This window comes from Paroedura picta, chromosome 10 (assembly GCF_049243985.1).
Source record: "Paroedura picta isolate Pp20150507F chromosome 10, Ppicta_v3.0, whole genome shotgun sequence".
NCBI lineage: Eukaryota > Metazoa > Chordata > Lepidosauria > Squamata > Gekkonidae > Paroedura > Paroedura picta.
The window spans coordinates 54,817,544-54,834,103 of record NC_135378.1 but is presented as its reverse complement, the minus strand read 5'-3'; the positions used below and the strand labels follow the sequence as shown (position 1 = coordinate 54,834,103).

Here is a 16,560-nt window from a genome sequence, read left to right as displayed (position 1 = left end):
TCCTTCCTTTCAGCCAAGTTCATGCTAGCTTTGAGACAGCCAGGCAGGTGTGATTTCATCTGACCCTGCTTCTTTTCCTGTTCTCAGTGAAAACAGGCTTTATTTCCAAGAAAACCTAAACAGATAGATTTTCAGGGGGGGGGGACCCTACTCAGTACCATACATTATGCCAAGAGTTGAAAGAAAAGCTGCTTAAGACCAGTATTAGAAATCCTTATTGAATCCTGCATGGGAGTGAGCAGCCAAACTAGACAATACATGTAGTCTTGTGTAACATCCTACTACCTTCTTTAAACCAAAAAGCTAAAACCACCATTGGGAGCCAACAAGTTTCAGCAGAACAGTCTGAACCACAGCCATTCCAGTTGCTTTCTTCTTGAAATTGTTTGCTGTTCTGTGCTGATTTTTCAACAACAATGAAGAAAAGGATACCAGTTAATTCTATTCTTCTACTGCAAGGGAGGGTGTTTTGACAAGGGAAAAGGGTTGTGGCCCCTTTATTTTGTGCTATCCCTGGGCTTAAATTTGCAATATCCTGGGATTGCTTTTAGTCTCTGAAAAAATAGAGAAAATTATTTACTTAATTTATACCCTGCCTTTCTTCCCAATGGGGCCTCAAAGCAATTTGCATTTTTCTCCTGTCCTCCATTTTTTCTCACAACAACCCTGTGAAATAGGTAATTGTATGACTGGCCCAAAATCATGGCAGGGGCATTTAAACACTGGGTCTCCCAGATCTTATTCCTAATCTGACACTTGAATCGCACACCACACTGGCTGTCACCCATCACAAGTCAATAACAAATCTAATACAACTTTTAGGAATACTGGGGTTTTAGATCACTTTAAGAGAACACATAATCTCTATTTTAATTCTATACACTAAAATGCACACACAACTTTTTTGGTATGACTTGAATAAAAAATGTGGTTTCCTACAGGGTCTCTGGGACTTGCTTAAAGGTTACATGGAATTAAGAGGAATAAGGCTATGAATGCAAATATACAGAAGTGATGATGCAGACATGCTCTTGCAACTCAATTGCCAGGCATGTGGGAGAGGGGGCCTTCCCCATATGGGCCATTTTCCTAACCTAGCCCTGGGCAGCCACTGTTTTCTCCTCTGGGAAAATTAATATGTACTAGCCATAGATTTATAATGTGCAGGTTTCCTGAACAGGGAAAATAAGGATGCCCTGGGGCCATATCAGGTTGGGAAAAGAGTGTGGAGATGGGTCTACCTCTCCATATACACTGAGGTCTCAACCCAGATATGATCCCTGGATGCAGGGGAAATTTATTTACTTAATTTCAAGGCTATATTTCCATAGAGTTGGTCATGAAGGCAAAAGGTAGACATATAGTGATAAAAGTAATAAGGAAATCTGTGCAGCAATAAAAAGAGCTTTGCTGTTCTGCCCATAAAAAAGTTACTAGGATGGACATAAAGCAATAATCATAATCTCCTCCTTCTCCTTCAGAAAAGGGAACTCGTGATCAAGGACAGCTCACCAGTTGCCCAACATGCTCTGCGGTCCAAGGGATCTGTCCAGCAAGCATCGATGAAACCAGACAACCTTTTCCTGAGTGGTGGTATTTTCCCCACTTAGAGCCAACTGCGGCTGCTGTGGCCATCTTCACTGCTTGAGGGAAGATGCAGCCAAACCAACCTGTCTCTTCTCCACTCCTCCAAACATTTTAGGCCTACCTCGCATGGTTGCTGTGCACATGATGCAGGAATGTGTTGCAGGGGCTCTTTTGCCTCCTGTTTCATCTGTACAACCCCCCCCCCCGGGTATGGTAAGCCTCAAATGTTTCTTCTGCATAGCAACCCTGCCCACCCTCCAAAGCAGCCGTTTTTGCCTGGAGAACTGATATTTGTAATTTGGAGATGAACTGTAATTCCAGTAGCTCTCCAGGCCCCATGTGGAGGTTTGAAACACAAAATGAATGAGCCACACAGTACAGAATCTACTGCAATATCAGTCTCTAAGAGCTTATTGAAAAATATCCTTTTTCCAAATAGTTCAGAACATCTGAGCAATCTGAAAGGATATTTCTCAATAAGTTCTTAAGACACTGACATTGCAGTGGATTCTGATGAAGAACTAATTTGAAAACAGTTTTAAACTTGACACTGTTCAATTGTGAAAATTTACTTTTGAGAATGAATGCATCAATTCCCTAATTTACATTTTGGAATAGGAATGATACTTTTATCGAGCCTTGCTAGTTCTATATTTAATCATTATTTTTGACTCTGCGTTTCATTTTTTTCTGGAAATGTAGAGCATTAAATAGTTTTTGCTATTTTGCCTCTCACAGTTTTGCATATTTCCCACCTAGAGGTTGGCTGCCCCTCGGCTGGAAATATTTCCAGAGCCTCAAAATGGTACAATGCTTCAGAGTCCACCTCCAGAGCAGCCGTTTTTGCCTGGAGATGAGCAGCAATGACAGAGATGGAGGGTGGCTGCAGACTGAGGTGGGGATAGAGGATACGGGTGTGTCCTGCCTGGGCAACCACCTGTGGACAGCCCTTACCAGCAGGAGTTTTCTAGAGCCCATTGTATTTTTTAAACATTTTTTTGCACAACAGGTTTTATTGTAAGTCTATCTATTCATATGCAAGCTGATGGCCAGGTTCTCGATCAGGCCATATCATGTTATGTCAATGCATTCTGCCCTCATTTGGTATTAGCTTAAGGAACAGTCAGTGGTCAAACAACCTTACAAGGACTCTACAGCAGTGCCAGTCTGTTGCAGCAAAAGGTGCAGGAGCATGGTAGCACTTTACAGACTGTTACTTCAGCATAAACTGAAATATACTCCATACATCTAATGAAATATGATATGAAAGCTTATGCTGAAATAAAAATGTCCAAAAGAAGTGGGGCTTTTGTACCCCACTTTTTACAACCTGAAGGAGTCTCAAAGCAGCTTACAATCGCCTTCCCTTCCTCTCCCCTCAACAGACACCCCTGAAGTAGATGGGGCTGAGAGAGCTGTGATTGGCCCAAGGTCACCCAAGCTGGCCGCACGTGGAGGAGTGGGGAATCAAACCCAGTTCTCCATATTAGAGGCTGCTACTCTTAACTACTACACCAAGCTGGCTTTGAGGTGTCAACAATCTTTTTATTTTTAACAGGATTCTTCGCTTAGTAAAGTAGTAGGGGGGAAAGGCAGCAAAAGGTAGGAAAGAAACAAAACCAGCAGGGCTGGTCACAGGATCCAAACTTGCTACACAGCAAACTGCTTCTGAAATTGAGGCAGCTTCAAACACTACCTCCATCGTATGTCCTTCCCTACCCAGTGGGTTGAACCAGGGCTTGGGATTTTTATCTTAGAAGTGTTAACAAATGTCACCAAATACATATTTTCAGTTTCTCCAAGTACTATGAGCCTATAAAACAAAGCTCCTCATCTCACGTTAGCAGGTACTTGGCAAGGGAGTCCTAAAGGGGTTGGCTAGGGACACTGTGTCAGCTATGACCCTATGTGTCTCATCTTCTTAGCATCATATGCAGTGACAAACCAAACACCAAAGTGATTATTTTACATTTAGAGTGTGATCCTGTATGTGTTTCTTAGAGATCAGTGGGGCTTTCAAGTAATTGTGCATAGTGCTGCATTCTTAGTTGCAGATTTTCTTGTTAAAATGACTAAGTGAAGGGGTGATACTGTGTAATAAACTCACAGGGAAAAACCCAGACAGATTAGCATGACACACCAAAGATTCAAACTAAAACAAGTTCTAATAATTCTTCAGAAAGTGACAAATATGCTAACCAGCTAAAGAAAAGGAAGTTACAATATATACAAATGGAGATAGAAGATACTATGCAGATACCACAAAATATGGCAAGAGGGTATTTAAAAGAAAACACAAGCAGAAAATAGATTTATTTTCTAAAACTTGATAAGGCATCTAGTAATCTTGAGCCTAAACTCCACAGCAAGTCCTGTTTGACCACTTTCCTCCATCAAGCAAGTCCTGTTTGACCACTTTCCTCCATCCCCTCACACTGTAACTTTGCAGGAACAACTTTTCCCTTTTCAAACAAAAGTTACAGGAAATAAACCAGCCAGATTGTCACCATTTTAAAAGATATAAATCAGGTTAGTGGTGGAAGTATGTGTGCATTGACTTTGAAATTAGCCCAAGAATATTTAAACAAGAGAAAAAAATTTCCTCTAGTTAGCATCAAGTGGAATCTAATGATGATTTCACAACTCATGTTCAAATGCATGGCCATATGCATAAATCTCATAGGCGTCATTAGCATAATGCAGCAAAACACACGCGTGTGTATCACTGTGATGCTTGTCATAAAAGGGAATGAATGTATTTCCTGAATGAGTGGTGGTCATCAGGCATAGTCCCATGGATGTTCACAGAGTTACACTGTTATAAATCAGTGGCAGAAGAGGAATCATTTACCATGGTTTACCATCTAGCAGCACAGACAAAAAAAAAGCTCACAAATACCCTCAAATCCCACAAGCACTCTAATTTTAATTTAAACACATTTATATGGAAGTGAGAAGCAGTTCAAGATACCATTCTGGGCATCATCAGTCACTGTGCATTTGGCCTATTCACTTGTCTGAATTATTTGTAATGCTCAGAAGTAGCAATCTGGCACATCACTGTTCTGTTCACATTAGGGAGCTTGCAACAGCATGCCAATCAAATTTATGATTTGGGACCAATACACTCTTTTGTATTCAGCTGCAGAGTAGAAAATATTCACACTTTGCATAGGTATGAATGGTATCACAGATTTCAGTCAGGGCTTTTCTTTCTGAAATACACAGAAATTAGGAGGGTGAAAGATTTGACTCCCATGCTCATTAATTTTGCTGAGAACATGAGTGACTTAACTGAATGCCTTTCAGGTAACATATTTACAATATACAGGGGGACAGGGGAGATCAACCGGCTGTATTCAGAAGGGTTATGGGAATTCACCTTAAGGATTACTTCATATTTTACAGGAAAGGTGGAAACATATATTTTCATAGCCTGTTCACCACATCTTTTATATTTGGAATGGAGGTACATGTATGTAAACACATGAAAATTATGTGCCTCAAAGCTATTATTGGCTGGAGTCCCAGATGTGTCTATGTACATGACTCCCTCTTACAGAAAGATATGCCTGACACCATAAGAAAATGCAAAAAGCATTGTTATATGAATGATGACTCAACCCCATTGATTTCAGCAGAATTTCAGTAGAAATACATTTCACATTAACTGTATTTTAGGACTGTACTTCTCAGCATACTTTTAGTTCAATAGAGTTTTAAAATATAACTGATGCTGGATCATATCCATTTCTTTTGACCAGTTAAATCAGAGTCCAGTAGCACCTTTAAGACCAACAAAGATTTATTCAGGGTGTGAGCTTTCGAGTGCAAGCACTGAAAGCTCACCTGAATAAATCTTTGTTGTTCTTAAAGGTGCTACTGGGCTCTGATTTTATTGTGCTACTTCAGACCAACACAGCTACCCATTTGAATCTATTTTTGATCAGTTAGTTGCAGAAGTACTCTGAAGCCACAAGTACCAATGCTGGTAGGGGTTGAAAAATGCACAGGGCCTATGAAACCTTATTTTATGGGAAAGGATCTAAATATTTGGAATGGGTATTCCCCACCCACCACTTTGTCTCTTAGCTCCGGTGCCAGGTTTTGCCTCATGCTGGTCCTGCTAAAATATTTATCAGTTAGTAGTAGGTCAGTAAACTACAGGATTGATACATGCATACAGACATACTGCAAGTATAGTTTCCTTAACTGGTGACCACTGAGCTAAGCTGACCCCTGACACATTGCAAGTGACATGGATACATATGAACTACTCCGTCGGCACTATGTTGAAGCTATGCAGTACTTACTGTCCCTCACTTAGCCACTACTGCAACAATAAAAAATACCCCTATGGGGTCGTTAGTTGAAGGCACATTTATTTTGTAACAAATAAAGTAGCAATAACATTTATGTGGAAGTAAATCCTGTTGAATAAAAAGTGTGACAATTTGTTAGTAAATATGTGTAGATTTGGCGTGTAAGTTACTTTGGAATTAAAGACAGCTATTTCCAAGTAAACCAGTTTTGATCTCAGTGCAGGCCCACTGGCCTGACCCTGAATAAAGGAAAGGGAAATTTGGCTGAGGTTTTTTTTTAAAATGCTCTGGATACAACGAGTCCAATACTGGAACACCGTACAGCAGTTACGCTGATCTCGGTGCATAGTCCGACGGAGGAAAACGGCGCAGGAGTCACAGTCCAAGAATGCTGTCCCAAATCCAGCGGAAACCCCACTTTTTGTATCCCTTTCCAAAATTGCACTTCAAATGCCTCGACAGCACGAGAAGCTCCTGTAAGAACATGCCTCGAGAAGGAAGTGGCACAGGGCAAGTCCACGGAAATGTTGACGAAGGAGGTGGAGGACGCCAATAACCGCGGCGCGAGTCCCCTGCCTGAAAGAGCACGAGGTCTTTCCTGGGAGAGAGCAGCGGGGCAGCGCCGTTCACCGGCTGCGCGGGTCTGTGTTTTCCACCGGCCTTCCTCCGACAGGACGTGCGCATGCCCCCCCCCCCAGAAGGTGCCGCCGTCCCGCTTTCTCCAGGGAGGCCAGAGGCCAGCGAGGGCGCCCCGGGGTGCCTCCTCGGCGCACCGGCCGTTGCGAGTGGCTGGAGCAGCACGCGCGTGTGACCTCACAGTGGCCTCCTGGGCAGGGGGCCGCGGGGGAGCCGGGCGGGCAGGTTACTAGGAAACCGGGCAGCCTGGGCAGCTGGCCTTCCTTCCTTGCGAGGGAGAGCCCTCCAGAAGGGTCTCCGAGGAGGGCTGCGCAGGAGCTTCGGGAGCCCTCCCGCCTGGCGCTGGGAAAAGTTCGCGCCCAGCCCTGGGCAGCCCCTCGAGCGCGCCTCCGGGGCAGGGGGTGCTTGGGTGCCCGCCCGTCCTCCCGCCCCACCTGGCTTCCTCTCACCTTCGTTCCCGCTCCGGGCGGCGTACCAGGTGAAGGAGAAGACGGCGCTCAGGCACACCAGCGACAGCGCACTGCCCAGCCGCAGCCTCATCGCCGGACCGCGCGGCCAGGCGGCCGAGTTCCTCAGGTGCCCGCCCGGGCCGGCGCCGCCAACCGCAACGGCACGTCACCGCCGCCTGGGACCGCCGGCCAGCCCTCTCGCTCTGTGCCTCTCCCAGCCGCTTCCCTGGGCAGCGCCTTCCCTCACGCCCCGCCGCTCCCCGGAGGCCGCCGCGATTATCGGGCGCAGATGGGCGGGCGGGCGGCCAGGCGCTCCCCGGGAACAGGCAGGCGAGGAAAGGAAGCGCTCGACGCCGCTCCTGAGCAGGTGGCCGCGACCCTCTCCCTGCCCAGGCTCCGACGGCGCGCCTCGGCCGCTTCCCCCCAGCGACGCCCAGGGGAGCCTTCGGCGTGGCCCGCGCAGGGAGCCTGCTGGGAGAAGTCCCCCGCGTGTCTGCGGGCTCTCCCGCGCCTCTCTGGGAGGAGGAGCGCTTCAGTAGGAGCCTGGTGGGCTGCCGGCCAAGGGAGAGCGTTGCGCAGAAATGGCACGAGGCACTTGAGGGAGTTGCCCTCGACGCGCGGAATCGGAACAAAGAGCGCCGGCCGGCCGGCCCGCCCCAGAGAGTGGGACACGCGCTCGAGTGCTCGGCACTTTCTGAGGTGCAGGAGGCCGTTTCCTGCGGGGCTGGTCGCTGCAGTTTGCTAGTCCAGGGCAAGAAACGCACCCAGTCGAGCGAAAGCAAAAATCAAGCCACCTTCTGCAATTGCTTGAGTACTAGTGGGATAAGCGTTGCAAAACCCGATCCGTTGACCCTAATACAACTCTGCCATCCTTCTGAATTTAAGCATTTTGGGTGTCACTTGAGTCAGCTCTTACTCAAGATTAAAAAAAAAACCTTACAGGTCTGTTAAGGCTTTGGTTTTCATGAACAACTTCAGGCTTCAGTATTTTGGAAGAAACTAAATGCATGCTGCTGAGCAGCCACTATTAGTAAAACATGAATACTAAGATATTCCCTATTATTTTTCACCAAATGTCTCTTGTGACTACTAATTATTTTTTTTCACCTCTATCCTAAAAATAAACATTCATTTCAGTTCCGATTCTGAATCCTTTTGATATTACTTCTGTATCAGGCACTGGCAGATCTTCAGTGAGGGGAGTTTCAAAGTTCAGAAGCAATTATCAAGAATGGTTCAGTTTTTACTGCCCATCATTGATATTAATGTTACTATCAAAAGATGATCCTTGACAGATTTCAGAAATTGGCAGGAAATAGAGAAGGACTTTGTCTACTGAATATGTTGGGCCTGAGCCAACACATCTTCTATAAAAATTACTTTGTAGCTGAAGCCATTTTAAACTATACATTAAGCTATTTAACTCCCACTGGTGTGACCTTCCTTTAGCTTTTTACAAGGACAGGTTTATTGCCCTCTTAATAGTTGTTATAAATGATAAATGATAATTATTTGTTTATAGTGCCCGTGAGTATACTGGAGTGCATGATGAGTATACTCTTACAGCAACAGAAAAAGTCAGCCTTTTTCACTATGATTTCTGGAGTAAAAACAATAATGAGAATCATCTATTTAACCTCTGTTGCACACTTATTTGACGTTATTGCCTGCATGGTCCATGATACGCATTTATAACTAAACTTTTATTACAGCAAATTTAGCATTTAAATTCTGTTTTTACATTGTAGGACACTGACATGTGGGTCAATTAAATGCATCTCTGAGCACCTGATTCCCTCCATACACCAAATCTCAGGCAGTTTGATGTAACAGTTTATATATTAAGCTATATAACTTTGTTGTTAAGACAGTTCTCATGCCAGGAATGGCTGACAACTTATCTGAAAATTCTTTTTGGTATAAAATAAGAATATCTGAATATTTGAAAGCTTCAGTGATTACTCCTGCCAAACATTGAATTTTTAAAATCCTGATAGTTTGAGTTATTGCTATACAAATGTGGGCATTTTTCTAAGGAATTGTAATTTATTTATTGTACTGTAATCAAGCTTATTACCAGCTGATTCTTATCAGAGCTGGGCACTTTGAAACTCCATTCTTCATAGGATTGGGTGATTGAATTGTCTTCTGTGGTTTAATGTTCCATTTTACTTTGTAATTTCATAGAATCAGAGTTGGAAGGGGCCATACAAACCATCTAGTCCAACCTGCTGGATCAGCCTAAAGCATCTATGGTAAGTATCTGTCCAACCACTGATTAAAGACCACCAGTGATGGTGAACTTACTACCTCCTTAGGCAGCCAATTCCACCACTGAACTCAGTGAAATATTTTTCCTGATATGTAGCCAATATTGCTCTAAAGGTAAAGGTAAAGGTATCCCCTGTGCAAGCACCGAGTCATGTCTGACCCCTGGGGTGACGCCCTCTAGCGTTTTCATGGCAGACTCAATATAGGGTGGTTTGCCAGTACCTTCCCCAGTCATGACCGTTTACCCCCCAGCAAGCTGGGTACTCATTTTACCGACCTTGGAAGGATTGAAGGCTGAGTCAACCTTGAGCCAGCTACTGGGATTGAACTCCCAGCCTCATGGACAAAGCTTTCAGACTTACCACTCTGCGCCACAATATTGCTCTACAAGTAGTTTAAAGCCATTACTGCAGGTCCTGCCCACTGCTGCCAACAGGAACTACTCCCTGCTTTCCTCCAAGTGATAACCTTTCAAATACTTAAAGAGAGCAATCATGTCACCTCTCAGCCTCCTCTTCTACAGGCTGAACATTCCCAAGTTCCTTAGCTTTTCCTCCTAGGACTTGGTCCCCAGGCCTCAGATCATCCTCACTGCTCTCCTGTGCACTCTCTGTTTTGCCCACATCCTTTTTGAAGTGAGGCCTCCAAAACTGCACACGGTACTCCAGGTGCAGTCTGAACAATGCAGTGTACAGCAGGGCTATGACATCTTACAGTTTTGTTGTGATGCCTCTGTAGATACAGCCCAAGATGTCTTCCACTTTGTCCAATGAGGCTTATTTTCAACTAAGCACATCAAATGGTGCCTCTACCTGCACTACCAATGGCCACCCCTGTGGCTGGAGGATGGTAGCACCTGCCCCTATAGGGTTTCTGTTTCTGTAGCAATACTTTTTGACTTACCCTTGTATAACAGAATGTGATCTAGCAAGTTTAAAGCCTTTCTACTGTTCCTCACCTACTATTATATTTAAACACTAGGCTTCAAAGCCCATCCGTAAGGACAGGCTTTGAAGGGGCCGGGGCAACCCCCGCCCGCCTCCCTCCCCGTTGTCTCCCCGGGCTTTCTGCGGGCCTGTTCCAAGGCCCGCAGGGGAGCCCACCCCGGCCAACCCCCTCCTTGGCAATTCCCCAGCTTCTGTGCGGGCCTCGGAGCAGGCCTGCTGCGTCAGGGATGCGGTAGGCCTGCTCCAAGGCCTGCCTGGAAGGCTACCCTGTTCACCCGCCTCCCCGGCGATTCCCTGGCTTCACCACGGGTCTGCTCCGAGGCCTGCAGGGAAGGCCCCACTGCCTGCCCCCCTCCCCTGTGACTGACATGCTTCCGTGTGGGCAGGATTGGGTTCCCCGGTGCCTGGCCTCCTGGCAGGGACGCAAGGACTGAAGATGGCCAATAGTTGGCCTTGGGGGGGAGTGGGTGGGTCGGGTGATGGGCCAATTGGAAGGTACGAAGCGCCTTCTGATTGGCCCCTCTATTTTCAGTCCGGGGGCAACGGGACTGATTGGCCCGTTTCCTATCCCGGACGTAGCCTTCGGCTTTTATTTATACCGCTCCCCGAGCGGTGTATAGATGGTACAAGCTACCTTATAAAAATTTATAGCAGCAGTACCACCCAGATTCACATCTGCAATTATAACATCTATAAAACAAAAATATATTAAAGCATTCACACAACAACTTTCCAGAAAAGCGATGTAACAGTTGACTAAACTGATGCTCCTATACTGTGCCTTTAAAAGACTGGAGCCTCCTTCCCGCTGTATGAGCTACAGAAGTATGTGAATGCTGCGGCTGCACTGGCCATGCCTTCTTCTGTGTGTGCATGCCTGGCAAAAGGGAACTTGGTTGCAGGGCAAGGATTTGAATTCACACCTGCAGATCTCCCTGAAGTATCCTTGTTCGTGGGATCATCAAGTCATGGTGCTCCTTCCAGTGGAGGGTGGTCTGTTGCTCAGCATACAGACAGTGGCTACATGGTAATTGGTGGATATGAATGTAAGGATGGATTAGACCAGTAGTGCCATCTAGTACGGCATCCTGTTTCATACCTGTTGCCTTGCATGGACAACGAACATTGCATAGAGGTCAAGTTCTTCCCCAGAAGCTACATCATAGCACTGGTATTCAAAGATCTGCTGCCTCTACATAGGGAAGATCTATGAATTGATGGAGCTCTCCTCCATAGATTTTGACCCCTTTCAAGGCCAGTGTATTATGGCTACCACTACATAAACTGGTGGCTTATCCCACAATTTAATTGTTGAGTAAAGAAGTTGTTCCTGAAGTTATTACCCTAGAATTAGTAAATTCTCTATCCACTTTTCCTATTTCATGCCTAATTTCATAAACCACTATCATGTCCCTCAGTAACAATGTTTTTTCTAAACAGAAAATTCCCAGATTTTTCAGGTTTCCTCATAGGCGTTCCAACCCTTTAATCACTTTGGTTGCCCTCTTCTGTACTTTATCCTGTACTTTATATATTTGATATGTAACAACAAACTGCACACAGTATTCCATATGAGTGAGCTCTATCTTATTTCAATCTCTTTCCTAATATCCCCCAACATGCAGTTTACTTTTTCATTATTGCCACAGACTGAGTCAATATTTTAATGGGAGTAACCTACCACAACCATGCAATCTCTAATTCAGACCACACCAGCATATATTTAAACTTTTGACTTTTTGTTCCAAGGTGAGTAACGTCATACTTAACAACACTGAACTTCATTTGCCACGTTGTAGCCCATTTTTAATTACACTGAATAATACATTATAATTTGTAAACTTGGCCACTATAATGCTCACCCACAATTACAGATAATCTACAAACTAATTATATTGAAGCAATCTTTGTACTGATCCTTGAGATCCTACAATTAATTTCTTCTACAAGATAGCACAGGTAGCCCAATCTCTTCAGGTCTTGGAAGCTAAGCAGGGTTGGCCCTACCTAGAATTTGGATGGGAGACCTCCAAGGCATACCAGAGGCATGAGACAGGCAATGGCAAACCACCTCTGAATGGCTCTTGCTTTGAGAACCCTCACAGGGTTCTCAAATGACTTGATGACACTTTCCACCTCCACGCTACAAGAACTGCTAGTTTATTTCAGCTCTGTTCCCTGTTATGTAACTTATTTTTAATCCATGAGGTCCCACTGTCCAATGAGGCTTTTCATTGCAGAAGCTATGCTAATTTCCCTTTAGCAGATTTTGTTGCTTGATGGGCTTAATTCTATCTTTAATAACAGTTTATACTAATTTAGCTGGACTAAATTATTCTCCCTGAATTTTGACAAGGGATTTTCCTTTCACATTTGTCCCATTTGTGTAGTGGGCATAGAATACTGACAAGTGACAAGGCTATACCAGCATCTCAGGATTGGTCTGTAAGTTTTATCTAGGGTAAAGAGACCAAGGGTTTTTTTTTCCTGATGAACATTGGTGATTATGTGTAGAAGAAATTATCCTTTTAGTAGAATGCTTAAGTGCACTAGAAATCCAGTCCACAAGAAAGGCTGCAACCCAACTTTATTTTATCACATAGCTACACAGTATATATATGGTCACTGACACATGATGCATTTAAGTACCTGGCATGATGCATTTAAGTACCTTCCAAAATTGTGAGTTCAAAGATGGGCTACTTTTTTACTCTTGCAGCTAGTCCAGAGCAAGGCTTCTTGGCCAGAAGAGCGGCAGACTAGAACGTTCAGCATTTACAATGCAAGCATATAGAGTTACTCCACAGTAACTCACAGACTCAAATGTACATACACTTGAGTAGCTCTGCCTAATATGACAACTGTTTTCTAGGTCTAGATGAAGTTTCCCATTTTCTTCACTATTCATTACCACTGGCACTTTCTTTCACTGAGTACTTGGTCATAATTCCATTTTACAGACCATCCTCCCCTCACTTATCTCCTACTCTTATGAGATTCTCATTTGTATACTCAGTGTGCAACATTCTGCCCTATATGTGAATATTTCCCTAAATAGAAGAAAATAGCAGCTTCACAGGCCCTTCTTTATGTCTCCCCAATCTCTGGAGTCGGGAGCCAAGGTGGCCACAAGGAATAAGGTATTTTCGATTTTACCTGGCAATGTCTCAGTATTTTTTTTTGCCTTGTTTGTTTTAAATTAATCTTTAATTCAGCTTGGCTTGTATTTATTACTTTTATTTAGCTTTACTTGCTGTCCTGCTTTACTGTTTTATACATGCTGTTTTTATCTTTTAATTTTTTTACTGATTTTTTGGGAGGTTATACTATGTTGCATTTATGTTTCTATTATCATTTTTCAAAAATGACATCATGGTCATCACTACTAATAGGGTAAGGTTGTCTACAAACATTTTAAAGAAATTAACATAACTGGCTAGATATGTTTAAAACCCCTGCCAATCTCTCTCACCGAAGAGATTGCCAAACAAAGAAATCACCAAATTCTGAGGTAAATCTCTCGCACCTCACTCAGAAGTCCTTTCTCTAGTGGCGAAGAGAAGACTGAGAGAAGAGGGTTAACTCCTCCCACATCATGTGACTTTTGAGCAGGAAGGTCTCCTTGTGTGTGTGTGTGTGGGGGGGAGGGTGAGCACTCTTGGGAGCTTTCTAGAAGTTTTTAGCTTGCAAATTCCTTTTCCATGGCAGGCCTGTGGCAATGAGTACCCATGTGCAACTGAACAGACCACTCAATGAACAGTGGATACAGGTACGTGCAACTGTTTTTCCCTTCAAAAAGGACAGCAGCATAAATGTTAAACCATGTATTTGGGCCATCACTGCCTCTGCTTGCGTCTCAGTGTGGGTGAGTCTCTCATATCTTCTCTACATAGTCCTGCATTCCAGCAGCAAATCATGTCAGTTTGCTTCAGATGATTTAGCAAAGTTCCTGAACATACAGCTTCAGCAAATCTGCCTGCAAAAGACCAGCCAAGAAGACAAGTCAATTTCCTTAATGCTGTTCTAGATTTCAAGGGACCAGCAAAAGACCACCCCCAGTCAGTACCAGATTGTTGCTGAAGATGCCAGTTCAACATTGGTCCTAGTAATGCTGGTGTAATATCAATTTCAAATAATAAACTTGAATATGGAACTATATCACACTGAAGTCAGTGGAACTCTCTTCTGGAATAAGGCTATTACATTTCACCTAGTTTTTATCCTTTATCTTTGCATATTTATTGTACTTGCTTAATTACCTGTATCCTCACTTTGGATCATAACATAACCAGTTTAAACACAGACAACAACGTTATGGTAGCTAGGCATAATATGTTTGCTTGTGTAAACATTTCATGTATTCATCACATATTTAGTATGCAAACTGGACAGATTTAGCTCTCAGCCGCCCTGGCAGAAGTATGGCTGGCATGCAAATTCTTTAAAAAACCCAACCACCAGTAACCAGCTGTACCGGCCCATGCAAAGTCTAGAACACCCCCACAGTCAACAAAATAAGTTTTATTAGGACCAATCAAAATGACACAAAATATTGTGCAAGTTTCTAAGAACTCACAGGGCACATACTTTAGGAGAGGGGAAAAACAGATTTTTCATGCCATGATCTTAAGACCTAGTCTTGCCAGCACTTGTTGTGATGTGGTGCAGTTTCTGAATCACCACTGGTGTTGGAATACAGAACTTGCATCAGGGGAGAAGCAGGAAACAGCAAAGGTGTCATCTCACGGAAAAATAAAGGCCAGCCAAATCAAAAAGTTTTTCTACATCCAAATGAAAAGCACATCCTTGTTGAAGTCTGAGAGCAGAAGGAAGCAATTTAGCAGTCTTTGTTACCATTGTTTGAGAGAAATTAAAGATGCATAAGGTGTTCTTTGACAACCACTTGTGTTTTTAGAATGTTACTGGGATGGGATTGATAAAGGTTGAAATCTTAAGGACAATTTCTTGGGAGGAACGATTGCATCATTCAAGGATTTGTTGTCAGGCCATAGGACCTGTGGATTTCATCAAATGCTCTCTACTCTTTCTGTCATAATTCAAGTACTGCTTTAAATGCAAGTGAGTTGACTTGCATGATAAATATATTTTCATGTTGATGGAACATTGATAGGGCAAAAGCAGAACTTCTGATCAGCCATGCTCATGAGGTCCATGATCTCCTGTGTGAAGATAAGAATAGCATAAATTAAGTGTGGACACATTTACATCTGCTTGGGATTTTAATCTCAGGTGCTTATACATGGCAATTCTAAGAGCTTCTACTTATGCAAGGTCCTCAATCTTAACTGTCTTTCAAGAAAGTGAGCACAATACTACATCCTTATCTGGAATCAAGGACCAGATATTTGTTTTTAAGAAAATATGTTTGGAAGTTCTCATCCAAGAGCACTGACAAGTGTATTATACAGCTACATAGCACACGATGGCAGAGAACAACGGAAGATAAGTGAGTACATAAATGTGTAAGAGCAGCAGGGCCAGCAGTTTTGAGCAAAAAAAAAATGCAGAACTGGGAACAGATGACAAGAAGAGTTTGTTCTTATAGCAAGTTTCTCAACAGTACAAGATAACACTTGCACACTTCCATCCTCTTTTTGGATTCTAAATTCAACTACTGCCTCAGCAGCAGGGATTTGTAGCCAGGAACATCTATGCCCGTTGTATTTTCCAGAGCAGGTCACTTGCTAGCTCCAGGACACAGCAAATTGTGACATATTCTAGCACCTTCAAGACCAACAGGCTTTTTGTGGCATCAGTTTTCAAGGACCCGAGCCCGGTTATTATTCCATTTATCCGATTCATAGTCCGCCTTTCTCTCGGAGACTCAAGGCGGGTTCCATTCCATCCTTCCTTCACTTTCTCCTTTTATCCTCACACTCACTCCGTAGGCTGAGAAACGCGCGAACTTCACGAGCCGAGCTGAAAGTGAAGCCAGCCCCCGCCCCCGGTCGATGCTGCATTCTCTCAGACCACACTGACCGCCTCGGACACACGAGGCGGGCAAAAGACGCCGACGACAGACGCGGCCATTATGACGCAACCTCTTTGGGCTCCTGAGCTGCGCCTCGCCCTCGGAACAGCCACTTTCCCCGCGCAGACGGATCCTGCGCTGCCTCCCTCGCCTCAAGGGGCCTCCCCCCTCCCAACGCCCTGGCCCCCGCGGAGGCCTCTTCCCAGCCTCACGGGAAAGCTCCCTCGGGACTTGCGACACGAGCGCGCTCCTGAGAGACGCCTCTCGGACGACCCCCCTCGCCTCCGCCGCGCTCACACCCATCTCCTGCAGCCCAGCCTAGGAGAGGCTGCGTCGCCACGCCCCTTTCTCGGTCG

At 44.4% G+C, this 16,560-nt stretch overlaps 1 protein-coding gene and 2 long non-coding RNA genes across 6 annotated transcripts in view; 1 reads left to right on the top strand and 2 right to left on the bottom strand.

Annotated features, from left to right (window-relative positions):
* The window catches only part of MGAT4D (MGAT4 family member D), a 42,636-nt gene extending 35,033 nt beyond the window's left edge, over positions 1–7,603 (bottom strand). For 2 of the 3 annotated variants that reach the window (XM_077300228.1, XM_077300229.1), the window contains exon 1: positions 6,995–7,603. In XM_077300228.1, the coding sequence (XP_077156343.1) occupies positions 6,995–7,085 (91 nt within the window). In that variant the 5' untranslated portion in view covers positions 7,086–7,603. The remainder of the gene's footprint in view (positions 1–6,994) is intronic. The other variant, XM_077300227.1, reaches the window with a different exon arrangement.
* LOC143819098 (uncharacterized) lies at positions 6,740–14,370 on the top strand. The gene is made up of 3 exons (XR_013224785.1): positions 6,740–7,121; positions 9,182–9,249; positions 13,921–14,370. It is a non-coding gene; the product is annotated as an uncharacterized LOC143819098 (long non-coding RNA).
* Positions 12,793–16,560, bottom strand: LOC143819097 (uncharacterized). Of its 2 annotated transcripts, XR_013224784.1 has the most exons (3): positions 16,417–16,560; positions 14,789–15,392; positions 12,793–14,188 (listed from the first exon to the last, which is right to left on the bottom strand). It is a non-coding gene; the product is annotated as an uncharacterized LOC143819097 (long non-coding RNA). The 2 variants fall into 2 exon arrangements; XR_013224783.1 differs by lacking the exon at positions 12,793–14,188 and having other exon boundaries at positions 14,714–15,392; positions 16,417–16,541.